The following is a 20,095-nucleotide window of genomic DNA, read 5'->3' as shown; positions in this document are numbered from 1 at the left end:
GAAATCTGAAGTCCCAAGAACCCAAGAGAGGAGTGATTTTAAGTTTCTCTGACTCTGGGCCCCATCTCTCGCTTCCATTGTCTCTGGAAAGCATTATGTAGGCAACTTTCGAATGAATGGATGGTTGGACAGATGGACAAATGATGATGATGATGATGAAGACAGACAGACAGGCAGATAGAGAGACAGTTCCAGGCCTTTTATTGGGCACGAGGGATGTTGGGGTGAATGAGACATGGCCCCTAGACTCTGGAAACTCACGGTCTAGTGTGGGAGACCGTTGTTCAAACACAGTAACAGTGACCGGTAACAGCCCGTCTCTGGGAATCGTGATGGAGAGTTATTTGAGTACAGAGCTGGGAGAGACCAACTCTGTCCAAGGGAATCATGGATGGCTTCACGGAGGAGGCAACATTCGGCTTGTCTAAGAATATGGACGGGAGTTTGCAGGTGGGCAGCAGAAGCATTCTAGGCAGAGGTCCTTCCAAGGAATGGAGGCCTGAATGCGTCTCAAGTGTTCAGGAAGCTGCAAGGTCCAGGGGCTAAAACGCAGAGTCTGAGGGAGGGAGGGGTGAAGGATAAATATTAAAATATGGAGCTGGGAATGGGGCTGCCACTGATCATTTTTATTTTTCGGAAAGCCTCCTCTGGCTGCAGTGTGGAGGAGACTGCAGAGGGAGAGAGGAAGGCGGGGGGAAATCAATGTCAGGACAGGAGCCGAGCTGGGAATGGGGCTGCCACTGATCATTTTTATTTTTCGGAAAGCCTCCTCTGGCTGCAGTGTGGAGGAGACTGCAGAGGGAGAGAGGAAGGCGGGTGGAAATCAATGTCAGGACAGGAGCCAGGCTTTGCAGGCAGGAGGTGTGGGCTCTGCTTTCCAGCTGTGGGACCCTGGTGAGATGCGTTAACCGTCCTAAGCCTCAACTCCAGAATGGGAATAAAAGCATCCTGGGGTTGACAGAAAGTTTACACACTTAACACGATGCCCTGGACTTAACGAGAGCTCAATGAGTGCAAGCTACTCTTGGTGTGATTTTTGGTTTTCAGATTTGTCTGAAGAGTGAAGCTGGGCGGCAAAGGTCAGAAGTGAGAAAATTCAGGCAGGATCGACAGACTGGGTGACTGGCAGCAAGTGGGCAGTAAGGCAGAGGGGAGAAGAGAAAGACGTCCAGTCCAGGCTTGGAAAAGTGGATATGCAGTCGCTTAAACTGAAATGCAAATACAGTGGGTACAGTTAGTCTGGGGTCACATTATCTGTATGAGTAAGTCCATCCCATTTACATTTGCCCATGATTCAATTATGCCTTTGCCTACGTCCCAGTTTCACAAAATGAGTCTAAATCTTTCATCAAGTGAGGGGAACTTGATACAGTTTTCTTAGGAGTCATTGCTTCCAAAGCATTTCATTTCATGCTTTTAAAAATTCTCCTGAATGTGAAACAGCTTAAAAGCCCGTTCCGAATGGGAAAGTGGTTTTCCCAGAATGATCAGATTGCAGAATGAAAGTCTAATACCAGGAGCAAAATGACAGATTTGTCTTCCCTCCAAATGCAAATCTTCACTCCAAAAAAACCCGGCATCGTATCCATCGCTTTACCAGGAATTTAAGAATGCAGCATCCTCTGATTTATCATCAGTTGCTTCCAATTCAGGACACATTAACTCTTCTATTCTAAACACACTTGAGAATAAGAAAGCTTTGATGTTACTCAAAAGGGCTTTAAGATAAAATTGAAAATGTAAGTGTTGTGCTGCCCAATTACTAATGGGAATGAGGGTCGTTGCAAGTGGAAAGGGCCATTAGGTGTCTTAGGGCTTAACTGAGGTGCTTCTCAGAGCATTTACGATGAAGAGATGAACTGGGAACTGAAAGCCAGAGGTTCCGAGTGTCTTATTTTGTTCCTAATTTGTTTGATACATGACCTTGGACCTGCCCTTCCTCTGAAGGCCTCATCTGCTTCACCTATAATTCCTGGCAATGGCCACCTCCATGCCAATCACCCGGCGGCGATACTTACTGTGGGTTTTGGGTAAACATCCTGCAGGTATTTCCTCCTACTATTAATTTGCTAAGGAGTCTTAAGTTGGATGGGTGCTGAATTCAATAAAATACTTGTTCTGTATAGACTGAAATGATCATAGGAGTCATTTCTTTAATCTGTTAATCTAATGAATTTTGTACATGAATGTTTTAATGTTAAACCAACCTTACATTCCTGAGAAAAACTCAGTCTGGTCATGCTGTATTAAATCCTTTTTACAGATGGCTGGATTAGGTCAATGTTTTGTTTATGAATCGTACATCTATGCTCAAAGTAAGACAACTGTAATTGTTCTTTCTCGTACTATTCATGTCTGGTTTTGGTGTCAAGGTTATCTGAGCTTCATGAAATGAGGAATATTCCCTATTTTTTTTAGCATCAGAAATAAGCCTTATATGAGATTGGAAAAACTTGCTACCTTAGGGTTTGGTGGAGCTCGCCTGTAAAACTATCAAGGTAAGATATCTTTGCATGTGTGTCAGAAGATTTCAAAACTATTGAATCAATTTCTTTCATGGTAATAGAACTATACAGAATTTTTTTCTAGTTGAGCCAATTTTGGCGGGCTACAACTTTTTAGAAAATTTTCCGTTTCATTGCAATGTCTAAAGTCATCTACATGAAATTATTGTTCATAGAATTCTCTTATTTTTTAAAACTCTAGGGCATCTATTGTTATGTTGATTTTCATACTTCTGATATTACTTGTCCCTTATCTCTTTTTTAACTGGTCAGTCTTTCTGGATATTTGTATATTTATTAGACTTTTTTCAAAAAATTCAACATTTCACTTTATTGATTCTCTCTACTGTAGTTTTGTTTTTAATTTTATTTATGCTCTCTTCCTTCCCTCTACTTTCTACAGGTTCATTTGTGGTTGTTATCCCCCTAACTTTCTGTTTTGTTTTGTTTTTTGTTTTTTGGGGTTTTTTTTGCGGTACGCGGGCCTCTCCCTGTTGTGGCCTCTCCCGTTGCGGAGCACAGGCTCCGGACGCGCAGGCTCAGCGGCCATGGCTCACAGGCCCAGCCGCTCCGCAGCATGTGGGATCTTCCCGGACTGGGGCACGAACCCGTGTCCCCTGCATCGGCAGGTGGACTCTCAGCGACTGTGCCACCAGGGAAGCCCCCCCTAACTTTTTATATGATTTCAATTGCGAGCCTTTCTTCTTTTCCAATATAAGTTTAGGGCATAAATTTCTCTCTAACAACTGATTTTTTAGAGAGAAAAAAAAGCAGTTAGATACGTCGTATCTACATTATTTTTCTGTTCTTTGAATTTTAAAATTTCCATTTCTTTGATTTGAAAATGTCCATACTTTTGATATGAAAATTTCCATTTCTTTGAAAATTTGATTTCTTTGATCCATGAATTATTAAGAAGTATGTTTAAAACTTCCAAAGTATGGAAGTTTTAACCTCTTAAAAAAACGGATTTAAACTTGATTGCCCTTTTTCAAAAAGGTGGTCAACAGGGTAATGCATGGTCAATTACTTTTTTTTTTTTTTTTTTTGGTCAATTACTTTTTAACTGTTCTAATATGTGCTGAAGAAAAACGTATGTTCATCAACCATTAGCTGTGAGATTTTGCATGTGTACATTAAATACAGGTTGTTAAATGTGTGATTCAGTTCATCTGTATCTTCACTGGTGTTTCATTTGATCAATGATCAGTTGATCATTGTAGGTGATGCTGAAAGTTCCCACCATGATGGAGGTGTGCTGAAAGTTCCCACCATGATGAGAGATCTATCAATTTCTCCCTGTTGTTTGGTCAATTTTTCTTCTTGTTGTTTTGGGTCTTTTACTACATATATGCAAGTTGAGAATCTCTCTGCTCTCTGGGTGAATGAAACTTCTAAATCATTTTGGAATTATCTTTAACTTTTTTAATAATTTCATAAATCATTATTTTATATTCTATACTGATAATTCAGACATCTAAAGTCCTTGGGGATTTTAATCTGCTGGTGTTTTGTTTCTCTTATATACAGGTCCTCTTGTCTTGCGTCTTTATGTGTTCAGTGACTCTTTAAATTTTAGTTGAGAACTCATATTTGGCTGAACCTGTAGGAATCCTGAGGTGCCCAGACTGAGAATATTTTCCTCTGGAGAGGATCTGCCTTAGCTTTAGCCATGCACCAGGGCAGGCATCCCACCTGGACCTATTTAAATTTAATTTATCACCTTGGAGATTTCCGGACTGAATGGCTAAAGTATTTTTGGATTCCTTCATCACATTACCAGAAGCCTTTGATGACAAATTCAGAGGAGACTCACACCCCTCCCCCGCCCACCCCCCACCCAGGCCACCAGCAGGGCTGAAGATGGACAGGTTACCCTGGTGGCTCCTTTGACCACAGGTGGCTTTCTCCTCCCACCTCACTGGGCATTCTGTCTCCTCAGGACATCCCACAGCCCCATCTCCGAGTCCTTCAAATTAATCCCCTATCCCTGGGCGCTCTGGGTTTCACCCTTTGCCCCTAGATTTCAGCCTCTGGATTTGCTTCTACCTCCCTCTATGAGTTCAGCTTCTCCAGGCTATCCTTAGCCCTTGGGGATTTTCCTCATTCTCTTGCGAACTCACAAAGCATTAAAAAGTATGTTTGGGCTTCCCTGGTGGCGCAGTGGTTGGGAGTCCGCCTGCCGTTGCAGGGGACACGGGTTGGTGCCCCGGTCCGGGAAGATCCCACATGCTGCGGAGCAGCTGGGCCCGTAAGCCATGGCCGCTGAGCCTGCGCATCCAGAGGCTGTGCTCCGCAACGGGAGAGGCCACAACAGTGAGAGGCCTGCGTACCGCACAAAAAAAAAAAAGTATGTTTATTTTTATTTACCCAGCGTTTGGATGTTTTGTGCTGGGATATCCACAAAGCTTCCCCTTCTTTCCTATCCCTACAAACAGGTGTCACAGTGCAGGGTGCACTATGTTTGCTGGAAAAATAGCTTGGACTCTTCAGGGTCTCATGTTATTTATGACTTCTGTAAAGAAATGATGGGAACCCCCATTAGCAAGATCAACCAGTCCATGAATGTGACCCAGGTGTCTGAAGTCAGAAGGGGATACATTTCTGGCTCCTGTCACTCATTAGCTCTGTGGACCTCAGAAAGAACTTGACCTGCCACCTGCCCGAATCTCATTTCTTTTGTTTTTGTTTTTTTTTGCGGTTTGTGGGCCTCTCACCGTTGTGGCCTCTCCCGTTGCGGCCTCTCCCGTTGCGGAGCACAGGCTCCAGATGTGCAGGCTCAGCGGCCATGGCTCACGGGCCCAGCCGCTCCGCGGCATGTGGGATCTTCCCGGACCGGGGCACGAACCCGTGTCCCCTGCATCGGCAGGCAGACTCTCAACCACTGCGCCACCAGGGAACCCCCCGAATCTCATTTCTTTACTTGAGAATTGAGCACAGAAAAGGTACCGACTTCATGCATGGCTCGATGATTAATTGGCATAATGTCTGACAAAGCGCGTAACTGCAAAGCAGCATAAAATCATAACTTATTAATAATCATGCTTAAATGATCATCTTAAGACGCACAATTAAGTAATGAATTGTTAATGCTTAAATGAGAGTACACCCATTTCACAGCTCATTAAATGCTTGCCTGCCACACACGTGACACTCGATAAATGTGAGTTCCCTTTCCTCACTATAAGTAACTATTATAATAATACATGAAATTCTAAAATTATACACACAGGGACTAAAATTAGTCCTCAAAACCATTACGTCAGTAGCTTTTGTTTTACGAGTATACCTCTCACGCCTTGAAAAAAATGCAGCATGTAGGAATAATTAGAATTTTGAAAATAAAAAATAATCGTTATTTCATAGCATCTAAGGCGCCATTCATTGAAAGCTACACGGCTATTTTTCATAGTAGTATGAAAGATACAATACTGCTGTTGGCTGCAAGAGGCATCCCAGTTTCCCAGATTTTAAAAATGTTAAAATTCAAAAGGTTTGCTTCCTTGGAGGCAATGAAATAGAGCAGCCTTGGGCTGCAAGGGTGCACCATGCTCCCATGTAAGTTTCCTCACTCAACCCTCTCCAGGACGCTGCAGTGGACACAGGACAGCAGACCACCCACCTAATGGTGGGAGAAGTGGAGGTGGCCACCAGAATGAAACACCAAGGTATGTGGTGCGGCCCCCGCGCCTTCCTCCCCAGGTCTGTCACTCACCGGACTGTGCGACTCCAGGATCTGCGTGCAGGCTGACTTGGTCAGGGTCTCTGACGCACTCAGCTCCTCCAGGAGCAGGTCCTGAATGGTCAGGAGAGCAGTGTACGCCCACAGGGTCTTGGCCATCCTGGTCGCCTTCTGGAACTGCAGGGAGACGAGGGACTCGGCAAAGCGTCCCTCCTGGGCCTCCAGCTGCTGTACCCTCTCGCGAAGCAACTCTCCTCGGACCTGGGAGGGGCCAGCCAGAGAACCAGAGAGCAGTAAGTGGAGGGACGGCGGAGGACAGAGCACGCGGCTTACAAAAGCACGGTGTATTTATATTCATGCAGCCAGGCAGCCAGTCATCGATTCGGGATTCTGAAGGTCTCAAGTAGTTACAAGGCAGCAGCATTGGAATCTCAGTGCGCAGTTCAAGACAGCAAGGGCCTCTCTGCTTATAAAGATGCTGTGGGGCTTTCAGAGTCCAGCTGTTCATTCCATATTTATCACTCTCGGAGGTAAATCGAACTGTGTTGCTCTCCAGGGCAAAATCCTTCAAGCCTCCCATCTTGAAGGATGAAAATTCAGTCTTCCTAACACAGCCCCTAAGGCTCTCCCTCCCCGATCCCAGCTAAGGTACAGCTGGAAAGATCTGTTCTGTTCTGCCACCTCCACCCACATATGTGGGACTTCCATTACTCCCGACAGTTCAGGGCCTTGCACACCATATGCTCTCTGTGTCTATCACCCGAGCTCTTCGCTATGATTCAAACATCCCTCATCTTTGTCCTCCTGAAAATCTCCTACTTGTCCTTTGCGTCTCTGGTTCCCAAGGAGCCACTTTGAAGCATCCTCACTCTGCACATCTGTCACCCTCTTTGTGTTTCTTTTGTCTCTCAAGCTCCTCTCCGCATCTGGCACCACACTGTTTGCCCCACCAGGACAGAGCTCTTCCAGGGGAGGGCCCAACACCCGAGGGGCCCAGCAGCCTCTAGAGGAGAGAATCCATTCATTATACTCATTCACTCAACTAAGTAGTTCATTCCAGCTTCTCTACATTTTTTCTCTGCTATCACTGCCTCTTACACTTTCTCTAGGAAACTTGCTACAGGGAACAACATAGTCTATTGCTTCTCTGATTTCACCACCCGAGCCCCTAAAGGCAGGTCCCTGTAAGTGTGCACGCCTCTCCCCTGCACAGGAAGCTAAAGTACAACCCCAAAAGTAGCCTGCACAAGCATCATATCTCGATGAAGCCTTTCATTTCATCTTTAAAGGTTTGTGGAATATATTCACAATAGCCAAAGTCAAAGCAACCCAAGGACCCCTCAACAGATGTACGGATAAACAAAATGGGGTCTATCTATACAGTGGAATATTATGCAGCCTTAAAAAGGAAGGAAATTCTAGCACATGCTACAACATGGATGACATTATGCTGAGAGAAATCAACCAGTCACGAAAGGACAAATCCCGTATGATTCCACTTATATGAGTTTCCTAGAGTAGTCAAATTCATAGAGTCAGAAAGTAGGTTGGTGGTTGCCAAGGGCTGGGGAGAGGAGGGGGTGGGAGTTAGTGCTTCATGGGGACAGAGTGTCAGTTTGGGAAGATTAAAAGTTCTGGAGATGGATGGTGGTGACAGCTGTATACAACATGAATGTACTCAACGCCACTGAACTGGATACTGAAAAAATGGTTAAGGTGGTACATGTCACGTTACGTGTATTTTAGCACAATAAAAAAAATGGAAAATAAAAAGCTTGTGGAATTTTGTTTCCTGCTACGTAACCTATTTTTACGATTTGTATGTTGATATTCAGAGGTTTTAAAGTAGCTGGCACAAGGGAAGATATTTACACGGCATAGAGGCTGGCAGGGGATGGTGGCCCGGGTTCTCCCATGGCTGTGCCATTTTCCTGTGCCCATTGTGTGTCCTTCAGAGGAAGGCAAATCCCAGTTTAAAGAGATCAGATTTCACCTGTGTGATCTGTCCTTCAGGAAAAAGTCTGCTGCAGGAAGGAGGAAAAAGTGCCCCAAAGAAGCAAACAGCCCACTTTGGGTATTATTGGCTGGAAGAGAAAACTCTGCTGGAGGGCCTGCAAAGGCCTCTTGGAGAGGTGGTGCTTACCACAGGCCACGGAGAAGGAAGGACAACAAGTGAAATTAGTTCTTCAAAGACACGCTGTGGGGACCTGCATATTTGGGTCACAAAGCAGCCCACTAGCAACAGGGATCAGAGGCAATAACACACAGAACTACGGCATGAAAACAGCTTCTCTGGAAGAAGACACTTCATTTCCCTGCTTGAAAGGAAACATGAAGCCTTGTTATCAAAAGGATGCTACCAGACCCCAGTCCTTCCCTAGTTTGGAGCACCAGGTGACAGCCACTTGTGACAGTCCGGTGATCTGTTTCCATGGTAATTACGGATCACTGGCCTGCGCCTTCCAGGTGGGCTTTCTTCGAGGGCCAGCAGCCGTACTCAGCTTGTATGGAGGAGGCTGCACAGCTCGCAGAGGTGGTCCAATGTCCTTGCAAGACTGGGCGATGCCCTGTGAGAATGGGGCCCCAAGAGTGGTGTCTGATTACTTCCTCATGGGGACACTTGGAAACTGAGTCTCTGAAGTGCTTTACAGATCCTAACAGTCTTCCAGCAAACTCTTTTTTTCCCACTGTTATTTTTTTTCACAGTAAGTTCACAAACAGAAAATATATTTACACCTTTGTTCATTCATCCAAAAAAGTTTAATGAGTACCAAATATGTATAATATAAAGGAATGTGTGACGCACCTGGGAATGGGGACGGGTGCGTCACTAGACACGTATCTAATCCTGAAAGAGCTCAGAATTGAGGAGGGAATAGGCACCATGGTGAAAGGCATAGGCTCCAGAGCCAGTACTCTAAATTTGTTTGAGATTTTTGCACTTTAATTATCTAGATGATGGGGTGGGTGGCAATGTCTTTCCAGGCATAGAAATCAATTTTTCTATCTTAAATTTAAGCACTGATGATGTTTATTCAGCTGGGTGTTATGTTTATTTAGTCATGCACATGACTTAGCTTCTCTGAATTCCTAGCTTTGTCTTCTTTACTCGAGGAGTCCACCAGGTTCTGCCTGGTTTCCTTCCCCTGTGCCATGGCCTGGAAGCTCTTTCAGGGCCATACCCAGAACGGTCACAGGGCTCAACTCATTTGTTCCCTGTTTCTCAGGGATCACTTTTGACTGTTGTCCAGTGTTTTAAAAAACACATTATTTCATACATTTTGTTCATTGTTTTTGTTTTGTTTTGTTTTAGGTGAGGGGATAATTTGGTGCTTCAATTCCGTTATGGCCAGAAGCAAAATAAGTCCCTAGTAAGGTTATTTTGATTATTAAATAATCTACTACTTTGAGAAAACCATAATTCAAAAAGAGTCATGTACCACAATGTTCACTGCAGCTCTATTTACAATAGCCAGGATATGGAAGCAACCTAAGTGTCCATCGACAGATGAATGGATAAAGAAGATGTGGCACATATATACAATGGAATATTACTCAGCCATAAAAAGAAACGAAATTGAGTTATTTGTAGTGAGGTGGATGGACCTAGAGTCCGTCATACAGAGTGAAGTAAGTCAGAAAGAGAAAAACAAATACCGTATGCTAATACATATACATGGAAACTAAAAAAAAAGAAAAAATGGTCATGAAGAACCTAGGGGTAAGACAGGAATAAAGACACAGACCTACTAGAGAATGGACTTGAGGATACGGGGAGGGGGAAGGGTAAGCTAGGACAAAGTGAGAGAGTGGCATGGACATATATACACTACCAAATGTAAAACAGATAGCTAGTGGGAAGCAGCCGCATAGCACAGGGAGGTCAGCTCGGTGCTTTGTGACCACCTAGAGGGGTGGGATAGGGAGGGTGGGAGGGAGGGAGGTGCAACAGGGAAGAGATATGGGGACACATGTATATGTATGACTGATTCACTCTGTTATAAAGCAGAAACTGACACACCATTGTAAAGCAATTATACTCCAATAAAGCTGTTAAAAAACAAAAACAAAAAAACCTCCAAAAACAAATACTTGAAAGAAAATAAATAAATAAATGAATAATCCACTACTTTTAATTGACTGTAACAGTGCCTGACACACTGAAGTGTTGAATGATGGCTAGCTGTCGTTGTTTATTGTTAGTATTAATTTTATTATTAAAGGTAGAACATGGTCGGTGCCATAAAGGAGGTCCATATATAGCGCTGTGATATTTTAGAAGATGGAAGAGGAGGAGGGGTCAGGGAAGGTTGTGAAGATATCAGCGTTTGAACTGGATATTGAAGGATCCAGGCATTAAGGAAGAGGGAACAGCACAACCGAAGGCACTGAGGCAGGAGTGTATGGGGTCCCTATGGGGTTAGTGAGAGGGTGGATTAGACCAAAGCTGAAAGGAAAAGTGGAAGGTAAGGACCTAGAGGTCAGACAGAAACCACATTACAGAGACCCTCACTGCCAAGAGAAGGTAGGTAGCCTTTCTCCGGAGGCAACAGAAAGGGCTTTGGCAAGAAGCCTATTAAGGTTACTAAAGAGGAAAAACATGAGTGACAGGCAGGTGGACAAGAAAGGGATGAGAGGTCCCCTCATTACACACCTGTATGAGCTCATATTTTCACATTTCCTCCATGTGGTTTCAATCTTCCCCACCCCTGGACAGGTAGTGGCCCAAATACCCTGTAAGGCCTAACTAGCCCCCTGCAGAGATGCAGGGCAGAGTAAGGTGGCCGTGAGGGATATCTCATTTTACTTATGCAAAGTCATTCCTAAAATGTGGGATAAGTGTAAAGCCTTTTGCATGCACTTCAAGAACAGCTTGGACAGTGAAATTAACAAAAGAAAGATTCTCTAACGTCCTCTTTCTTCTTCGGAAAGCTTAATTTGTTAATTCTAGCCCTATGAGAATATGCCTCTGAAGAGGGCTTTCATCCTTGTTTAAAAGAACTCCTGGGAAAAGATACAGATTTGCATTTCTATGAGGTATTAATGACAGGCTTAATTAAGGATTCAAGCTACCTAAAAATTCCTTTGCAAAACAATATGCTGCTAAATACTCTTGTTTTCAATGTGAAGTTCAAACAACTTCCTAACTAGTTTCCCTGGTAGAATGTGCAGTTTTGAAGGAGTAGTTTCTTCTATTCATTGGGATGTCCTTTAAACACAAAATAAAATCAAGCTGTCAATCAGCAGAGAGTTACTGAGATTCTAAGAAGTTCAAGACCTTACACCCCTCCTCCTTGCACAAGTTTGGAAACATATACAACTGGATGCATGGGTGAGCCAGACAGACACCAAATGTCAGCTTTAATATTGATGGAAACTAGACTGGAGAATGAGGCTCAGATGTGTTTGCAAAGGAGTGGACACTCCTCCAAATAGCAGGCCTCCCCCCTACCTCATCACATCGTAGTCAGGAAATGGGGGCTTCCTGCAGGCAGGCTGGCTTCCAAAGAGAGGAGGGAGTTGCACTGAGCATGCTCAGTTCCTACTTTAATCCTGCCAATCAGGTAACACTCTCCTTGGAGACAAGTGGGCAAGGAATGCAGAGAGGCCAGGATGTCACTAGCAAAGTCCCTCCATGTGGAAAGAGAGGGGTCAGAAAGGAGTCACATTAGGAATCTCACATCCAAATGCTGGGAGGAGATGCTGATGAAACACTATTTAAATATAAGAATGCACTCGTATTCTAGTGGCTGGCCCTCTCAAAAAGCAGGTCAGTTTAAACCATGCTTTGCAGGATGGGTTCAAAATGTAAGACTCTCTCCTTTATCTTGCATCAGGAGGGGAGTGGACTCAGTAAAGGTGTGTTGGGTTAATGTTTATTCAACGAAATAACACCTGGCTAAATAAACATCATTAGTGCTTAAATTTATGATAGAAAAGTTGATTTCTATGCCTGGAAAGACATTGCCACTCAACCCATCATCTGCATAATTAAGGTGCAAAAATCTCAAACAAATTAAGAGTGCTGCCTTAAACCAGTCAGCATAGTTTAATTTCTTGTGTTTATGGCTGATCTGTTATCTCCTACGTACAAACTTACCACCTAACTAGCTGTGTGACCTGGACAAGCTGCTTAACCTCTCTGAGTCTCAGTTTTATCTATGAAAAGCAAACAATAAAATGACAGGGAACAATGCCTAGTAGAGTCTGTGGTACCTAATGAGCCCCTAATAAATAGTAGCTGCCATATTCTTACCACTAGTATTATTTTGGTTATCATTACTATAATTAGTTAAATTGAGTCTCCTTTGGGTTGCAGGAAAAAGATAAAACAATAGTTTATAATATTGAGAGTTTTCTTTCCTCCTTTAAAAAGTTTTTTCATTTCTAATTATAAAAAACATGCACAATGTAGAAAAATATTAACAATTGAGATTCCTGGAGAAAGACAGTAGATTTATAACAACGCATCTACTGCTCTCTTTAAGGCAGAAGGACTCAAGTAAAACTCTACATAATGACTACTAAAATCTCAGTTCTCTTCCCTCATTTGGCTCCTGACATATGGGCAGCAAGGCCTTTACCATTTAGGCAGGAGACTGGTCTTCTCTGGGCACTCTGACCAGATCACTCTGACCAGATTTCAAGAAAGCTCTAAAGTTACAGACTTTGGGAATTCACCAAGTGAGTGGTCCAGCCCAGTCACACCAGAGTGAAGGTCATAGTCTGCAAGCCCTCCTTACAGCTTAGAGCCTCCAAGTAGCTTTTAAGTGCTCCACTCTTTTTTTTTCTTTTTTTTGCGGTACGCGGGCCTCACTGTTGTGGCCTCTTCCGTTGCGGAGCACAGGCTCCGGACGCGCAGGCTCAGCGGCCATGGCTCACGGGCCCAGCCGCTCTGCGGCATGTGGGATCTTCCCGGACTGGGGCACGAACCCATATCCCCTGCATCGGCAGGCGGACTCTCAACCACTGCGCCACCTGGGAAGCCCAAGTACTCCACTCTTAAATATGAGCAGACCACCAAGGATGGCCACATACCTGGAAAAGCCTCTAATGAACGTAGAGGTAATAATAAATATGCAGGAATTTTTTGGAAAAACTTAATGTTCTCAGAGAGATACAAGAGTTATAGTAGCCTTAAAACAACAAGACAATGTTATTTCGTAGAGAGCATTCAGAGAGAAAAAAACTCTTGAAAAATTAGAAATTAAAAATATAAGTGGGCTGCTTTGGGAGCAGTGGGAAACCATGAAGCTTCCCTTAGGAACTCTGCTCAATATTCTGTAATAACCTGAATGGGAAAAGAATTCGAAAAAGAATCGATACATGTATATGTATAACTGAATCACTTTGCTGTACACCTGAAACTAACACAACATTGTTAATCAACTATGCTCCAATATAAGATAAAAATTTTAAGAAAAGAAAGAAACTTTCCTTAAAATGGTGTTTCAGGGAGATGACTTTGACAGAGTCTGCCTCAAGGGATAAAACAAGGGCAAGAGTAGACATGAAGAGAACCATCTGGAGGCTTTCCCAGTCTTGGTAGGTGGATGAATGGATTTTCTCGCCTCTTCCTAAAATGCATTCCCTTCCAATATGCCTTTTTTTCTAAGCTTTATAAAGACCTGTACCATCAGTTTTCTCTCTTGTCATGTCATCTGAAAATGAGCACATTATTCTCATGCTTAAGCTCTAGTCACTTCTGAAATGACAGGTGTGTGAAGAGCTGTTCCAGACAGAAGTGCCAGCCACCTCTGCATAATTGCCGAGGCTGCTGCAGAAACACACTAGGATGCATGGTTGATTGCAGCGCAAGAGTTCCACTCCTGATGGAGGGATTACTAATGAACTATGCAAGCATGGCAGGCATATCGTGAAACCTGGAAATAGTGAATGAATAATGGATGCGTGAACGGTTATGTGGTAGACACACCACCCAGATGGAAGCAACATCATTAAAATAGTACCAGAAATCGTGGGTGAGCAGAAAATATGGTCATGTCACTTTCATTTATATTTAAGTGTTCCTAGAGAAAATTTATGAGAAATTTATACATACTTTGTGCAAAACCAGCAAGAGGATGCACCAAAGATGAACTGAAATATTGCCTTTGTTTCTGGATCCATCAATTAAAATTCTGCTAACAGAACGCAGAGGTGGGCGTCAAGAGACTGGAACCTTATTCTTGCTGAAGTGTCTGGCCTCAGGGCCCCTCAGTGCCCAGAAACCAATCCAGCTCTTGACAGAGGCTGGGATTGCAACCTTAACCTCCATCTCACACTGACAAGTAGAAGGAAAAGACACGGCCCCCAACCCCTAGAACCCACGAGAGCAGAGGTCAGGAGAGGAGGACTGGCCAACAGAGACTGACTTCTAGAACTACTGATGAATATATCCTGCGAGATACTCTCTACGAAGTGCCTAAGTCTTGTCAATTTTCCCTCAAAAGGTCTGAGCTTCTCAGTGTAGCTGTCAGGACTCTCATGACCTGGGTCCTCCCTGCCTCTATGGCTCCTTTCTCATATCTAACAGAAAATACTCAGCCTTTTTGAGGACAAATAAAGCCATGAGGTAAGCCTCAATAAATTCCAAAGACTTGTTATCATATACACTTTGTTCTCTATCTAAAACATATTAAAAGTAGAAATCAATAACAGAAGGATAGTTTTTTTTTCTTTTTAAGGAACTGTTAGAAGTAAAAACCAATCAAAAAAGGATAGGTTAGAAAGTTCTGCTTCTGGCCATGATACAGGAACAGGGAACAAATTTCCTCTGTAACCAGATTTGCTTTCCCACAGCTAGAAAACTAGACAAATCACATGATGCAATGGTTTTCAGACACTGGACAACAGGCAGCACAGAACTGGGATACTTGAGAGAAGGGAAATAGACAAGGTGAGCCCCACAGTTGCCCCAGCTTACAGCCTGAATGCAGTTCCTAGTACACAAAAGGATGTGTTGGGGAACCCAGGGAGAGACCAGCAGGCTCAGTACTTTCAGAAAACAAAAGCAGAGTTTGGGAGGCCCCTGTGCCTAGAATTTGTGGGGCAGAGTCCTAAAGGGGAGGGAGCTGCTGAGAGAGAGAGAGAGAGAGAGAGAGAGAGAGAGAGAGAGAGAGATCAGAAAACAAAAGCAGAGTTTGGGAGGCCCCTGTGCCTAGAATTTGTGGGGCAGAGTCCTAAAGGGGAGGGAGCTGCTGAGAGAGAGAGAGAGAGAGAGAGAGAGAGAGAGAGAGAGAGAGATCCAGAGATTTGCAGGAGGCTTTGGCTGAATACTGTGCATGCTTGAAAAAAACCCAAATAACAAACTGATGCCAGGCCAGGGAAAGAACCAGCAGAAATAATAGGCAGAACCATTGCTGGAGCTCACACAGAGCTGGGAAGAGTTTGTGTTCCCACTACCCAGAGTGAAAAGAGCCCACAACACACAAGGTATCAGGTAGAGTCCTCAGATGCGTGTTGCCTCAGCAGCGGGGATACATTAGTCCTTGACTAAAGGCAGCTCTTGACCCAACCTAACAAAGCTTAAAAGCAAGTCTTGAAAGGATAAAATTAATCCAAAAGAACATACCTACATGTCAAAATTCCACTATTAAAGAAAATACAAAATCCAGTACCCAACATGTAAAATCCACGATGCCTACCATCCAATCAAAAATTACCATGCATGCAAAGAAGCAGGAAAATATCCGTAATCCAGGGAAAAATCAACCAACGGAAATGAGAGAGATGATGGAATAAGCAGACAAGGACATTGAAACACTGATAAGAGAAAGAAATGAGGTGTAAGAATCAGAAAGGAGGCTACGAAGCTGTGATTATTTGTAGACATTATGACCAAATGCAAAAAATCAACAGAATCAACAGACACATTCTCACAACAATCTTAAGAGGCAGGTGTATCTATCATCCACACTTGAAAGATGAGTACGCTAGGGCATAGAGTGGTTAAGTAACTTGCTCAAGGTCACAGGGCTATAAGTGACAGAGATAGGGACTCTGGACCCAGCAGTCTGGCTCCAAAGATAGAATAAGGGAGTCTGGAAAGACTTATAAAAATTAGTAACATTTCTTTACATCAGTATCAAATAAGCCCAAAACATAATTGAAAATAGGTAATAACTCACAATTGCAACTAAACCTATAATGTATCTGGGAATCATCAAAAAGAATACACAAGACCTTATGTATATGTATACCTTATCCATAAGGTGACCCTTATGATTTATCGCCCAAGTTGAGAGTAAAAGGAAGGGACATGGGGATGACAGGGGAGACTGGGACTGTCCCAAGCATATCGAGATGGATGTTCACCCTACTTAATGGAAATAAATATAAAATCTATTAAAGATCCTAAAAGAAGATCCACATAAAATAAGAAACATTCCACCTTTTTGGAGGGGAAGACAATTCTCAAATTAACCTGTAATTTTAGTTCAATCCAACAGAAATTTATCTTGGAACTTGATTAACTTATTCTAAAATGTACATGCCCTCCAGAGTCCTCCAAGTTGAAAATCATGCATCTGTGCATTTGTAAGGAGTCCATCAGAAGGACTGGGATGTCTGTGGAGTGTCACAGGTGCACAACAGCCACTCAGGATGGCTGCCTCTGACCAGAGCTGATAACCCATCAGCTGGACAGAAAAGGTGGGCAGGTAGGCAGTCCACTTTCATCCCTCTGCCTGTCTCTCTTTTCCTCCCTGAATCAGTCGTACAAGTCTTTCTGAATGAGTCACATACCACTCATTCAAGGCGGAGCTCAGCATAGTCAGGTGGCTTCTATGTGAAAGCAGGAGGCAAACTTGTAAACAGTCGATGCACGAACTGGCTGCTCATCTAAAACCGCGAACATCTCAAGTGCAGGATCCTGCAACAGTGCCTGGCCCAGAGAACAGGCTACAAAATGTTCTAAAGGAGGAAGTGAAGGAGAATGAGGGAAAGGGGAAAGCTGAGAAGGGCAAGGAAAAGGAAAAAGGTGGAAGAAAGGGAGGGGACGTGGGGAAGAGGACCAAACAGCCCTGCTGGGAGACTGAAGCCTTCTCGCTGTCACTGCGGACCCACCACCATGATGGAAAGGGCATGGGTGATGGAAGCAGACGTGCCTTGTGGGAGCCCCAGCTCAACCACTCACTGATGGTGTGATCTTGGGCAATTCTGCCAACCTCTCCAGATGGCAGAGTCCAGACCAGGGACATATCAACCAGGGGCTGAGGGTTGCGGGGATATCTGATGCAGATTCTAGTAAAGAAAGGGGGCACCTTGCAGGTGCTTCCAGCATGGTCTGCAACCCCAGCTGTGAAGCCACAGTCCCTTTGGGGACAGCATGCTGCCAGCCAGGCAGGGGCTTAACAGTGGGTCTTGGGGCAGTGGCCGTTAGGTCCCTGCTCCATCTTGATAGCTACATGAGCTTGGAAGGGGTTCCCAGTCCTGAAGCACAATCAAACAACTCTCAGCTGCTGGCATCCCCCCAAGGGCTGTCATTTCTGTGCAATTACCCTGCAAATAAAAAATCTGAACAATTGCCACTCAGATGCTAAGAGATGCAGTCGACCGATTTCAAGAGGAACATCAAAGCCGCTGACTGGGGAGTGCCTATTTTATTGGCACTTGCCACAAGGAGATAGCCATTTGTGAAGATGGCCTGTCATGAAAAGGTCACAGCTGACAAATGACTCTTGGCTGCCTTTCTCCACGAGGCCGGGATTAGGTAGCCTATGAGTTGCTCCATTATTGGGGAAATGGGCACTGGAGCCCACTCCAAAGTTAAAAAGCACCTTCCAATCCATTTGTCCTCACAAATCCGGTGACTAGTGGGTTATCATTGTCTCAATCCTGATTTTACAGATGTGGGAGCCAAGGCACGTTCATCCAACATTACACAACTGTGGGAAATAACCATGTTCCGTGAGAATATGCCCTGTCAAAGACGAAGAAGAGATAGAGCTTTAGTTTGAAGTGCTGGATCCACCACTGCCTGGCTGCAGAAACCTGGATGAACTCACTGTGGAGACTCAGTTTCCACATCTGTAAAATAGGGATATGGACCGTTCCTACTTCTTAAGGAAGTTGGGAGGGGTAAAGCACATAATGGAATGAAAGAGAGACAGGCTAGAATGGGGGAAGCATGTGCGGTCAGGTGAACTCACGGTGGGTGGGCTGCTGAGTTTGGCTCAGGAAACCTCGGGACCTTCTCAACCCATCCTGCATCCTGCCTACAGCGCTGGTGAGACTCAGCCCACCTTCCTAGACAGGCACTTGAGACCCTCCACCCCAGGTCTGTTCCCCTATCCCCTCGGGAGACCCAGCACCCCAGCAAAGCAGCCTTTTCACGGGGCTGCAGACTCTCTGGGCTCCCCTGAACCTGCACTGTGTCCTTGGCCACGGCTCAGGCCACCCATTCCTTCCACCAAATCAAATCCCCACTTTTCCTTCTCTGACAATATCTACCTTAAGTGTGACAATGGGTCACAAACCAGCGTGCATTGGAGGAAACGCCCTGCCCCACTCCCCATGCAGCTAGCTCCTCCATGTAGTCCCTGCCTCGCTCCACCCCTCTCCTCGTCCCCTCCTGGGTGAACTGGGAATCCACCCCACCGGGCCGGCTTGGCTCAGATCTGCTCTGGGAGCCCCACTTCTGCTCCTCCAGGAAGGCTGCTGCCAGGACCACCCCCCTGCCCCGCCAGGGACACCTGTGATTGTGTGACTGAGTCTGTTTAATTCTGGGATGTTTAGCAAGCCCATCTGGCTCTCTTACTATTTCTGTCTTCTGAATTAGCCTTTCACAGTAAGACAGATGATATTTCCACCTGTACCTGCCTTAGTCTTTGTCTTGTGTCTCAATTTTATATAGAACACAGGTGGGAACAGGGTGCCACTTCTTGTGTCCCTTAAGACATCAACAACCTGTATACACCTGGAAGGAGCCATGACCTTGCCTGGAGCAGGTTCCATGGCTCTTTGCTGGATTATGCATTTGTGTTCTGAGAAATACACTTACATTAAAAAAAAAAAATTAAAATAACTAGGTAAAGGACCTGAGGGACAGAAGGTAGGAACAAAAACAGCAGCTCTAGAATATGGTCTGTACACCCACTCACTGACACAGTCCTCTGGGAGTCTGCCCTTTGCTGGGGAAGGCAGCGGGCCCCCAGCAGTGACAACACGGTGTCGACTCTTAAATGTCACCTCCTCAGAGAGACCTCACCTGACTCTCCCACCTACAGTGGATCCCACTTCCCCCTCGCCATCCCCCCACCCCATCACTATCACACCATCTTATTCATTTCTTTATCGGCACTGATCATGATCTATCATTTTAAGTGCTCTTTGTCTAGAATGTGCATTTCTGAGAGCTGGGACCACCCCAGCAGTCGTGAACACGATGCCTGGGACATTGCTGCCTCCTCAGCATCCCAGTGGAATGAAGGAACAGCGTGGGATATGCTAGGATGGGAGAGGAAGTTGGCAGGGGGAGGGGTAAGTGGGAGAACTGGTTGTTCCGGGAAGGCTTCTTGGAAGAGGGGGCTCCTGAGGACAGAGATTGTGCCTTAGGACAGCTGAGGACAAAGTCCACTTGTTCAGGTAAAAAGAGGTGGAAAGGTAAATCTAAGAAGAGGGAAGGACACGGGTAAGCAGCACGTGGTCACACGCAGTACGCGCAGAAACAGAAGTGTAACAAAAGGGGGCTGGTGAGGGAGGCTGGGTTGCTTGTGGGGCACAGAGGAGGGTGTGCAAGATAAATGCGGAGATAGAAGTGATGCAGCACAAGTGAACCCCTCAGCACAGAGCCAGACATAAGGATGGTGGCAACCACAGGCCACGGAGGCAGCACCAGAGATGAGGCCAGAAGAATGGACCAGAGAGAGACCTCCTGGGGGAGAATTGGAGGAAGAGGGTTCCAGGC

The 20,095-nt window shown here is 44.9% G+C and overlaps 1 protein-coding gene across 1 annotated transcript in view; it reads right to left on the bottom strand.

The window, feature by feature from the left end:
- The window catches only part of EVC2 (EvC ciliary complex subunit 2), a 145,743-nt gene that overhangs the window by 20,695 nt on the left and 104,953 nt on the right, over nucleotides 1–20,095 (bottom strand). The window contains exon 17 of the mRNA XM_007462462.1: nucleotides 6,220–6,447. Within this exon, the coding sequence (XP_007462524.1) occupies nucleotides 6,220–6,447 (228 nt within the window). The remainder of the gene's footprint in view (nucleotides 1–6,219; nucleotides 6,448–20,095) is intronic.

This window comes from Lipotes vexillifer, unplaced genomic scaffold (assembly GCF_000442215.2).
Source record: "Lipotes vexillifer unplaced genomic scaffold, Lipotes_vexillifer_v1.1 scaffold1824, whole genome shotgun sequence".
In the NCBI taxonomy this organism is placed as follows: Eukaryota; Metazoa; Chordata; class Mammalia; order Artiodactyla; family Lipotidae; genus Lipotes; species Lipotes vexillifer.
Note: the sequence above shows the minus strand (reverse complement) of the source record. Positions and strands in the feature narration are given on the sequence as shown.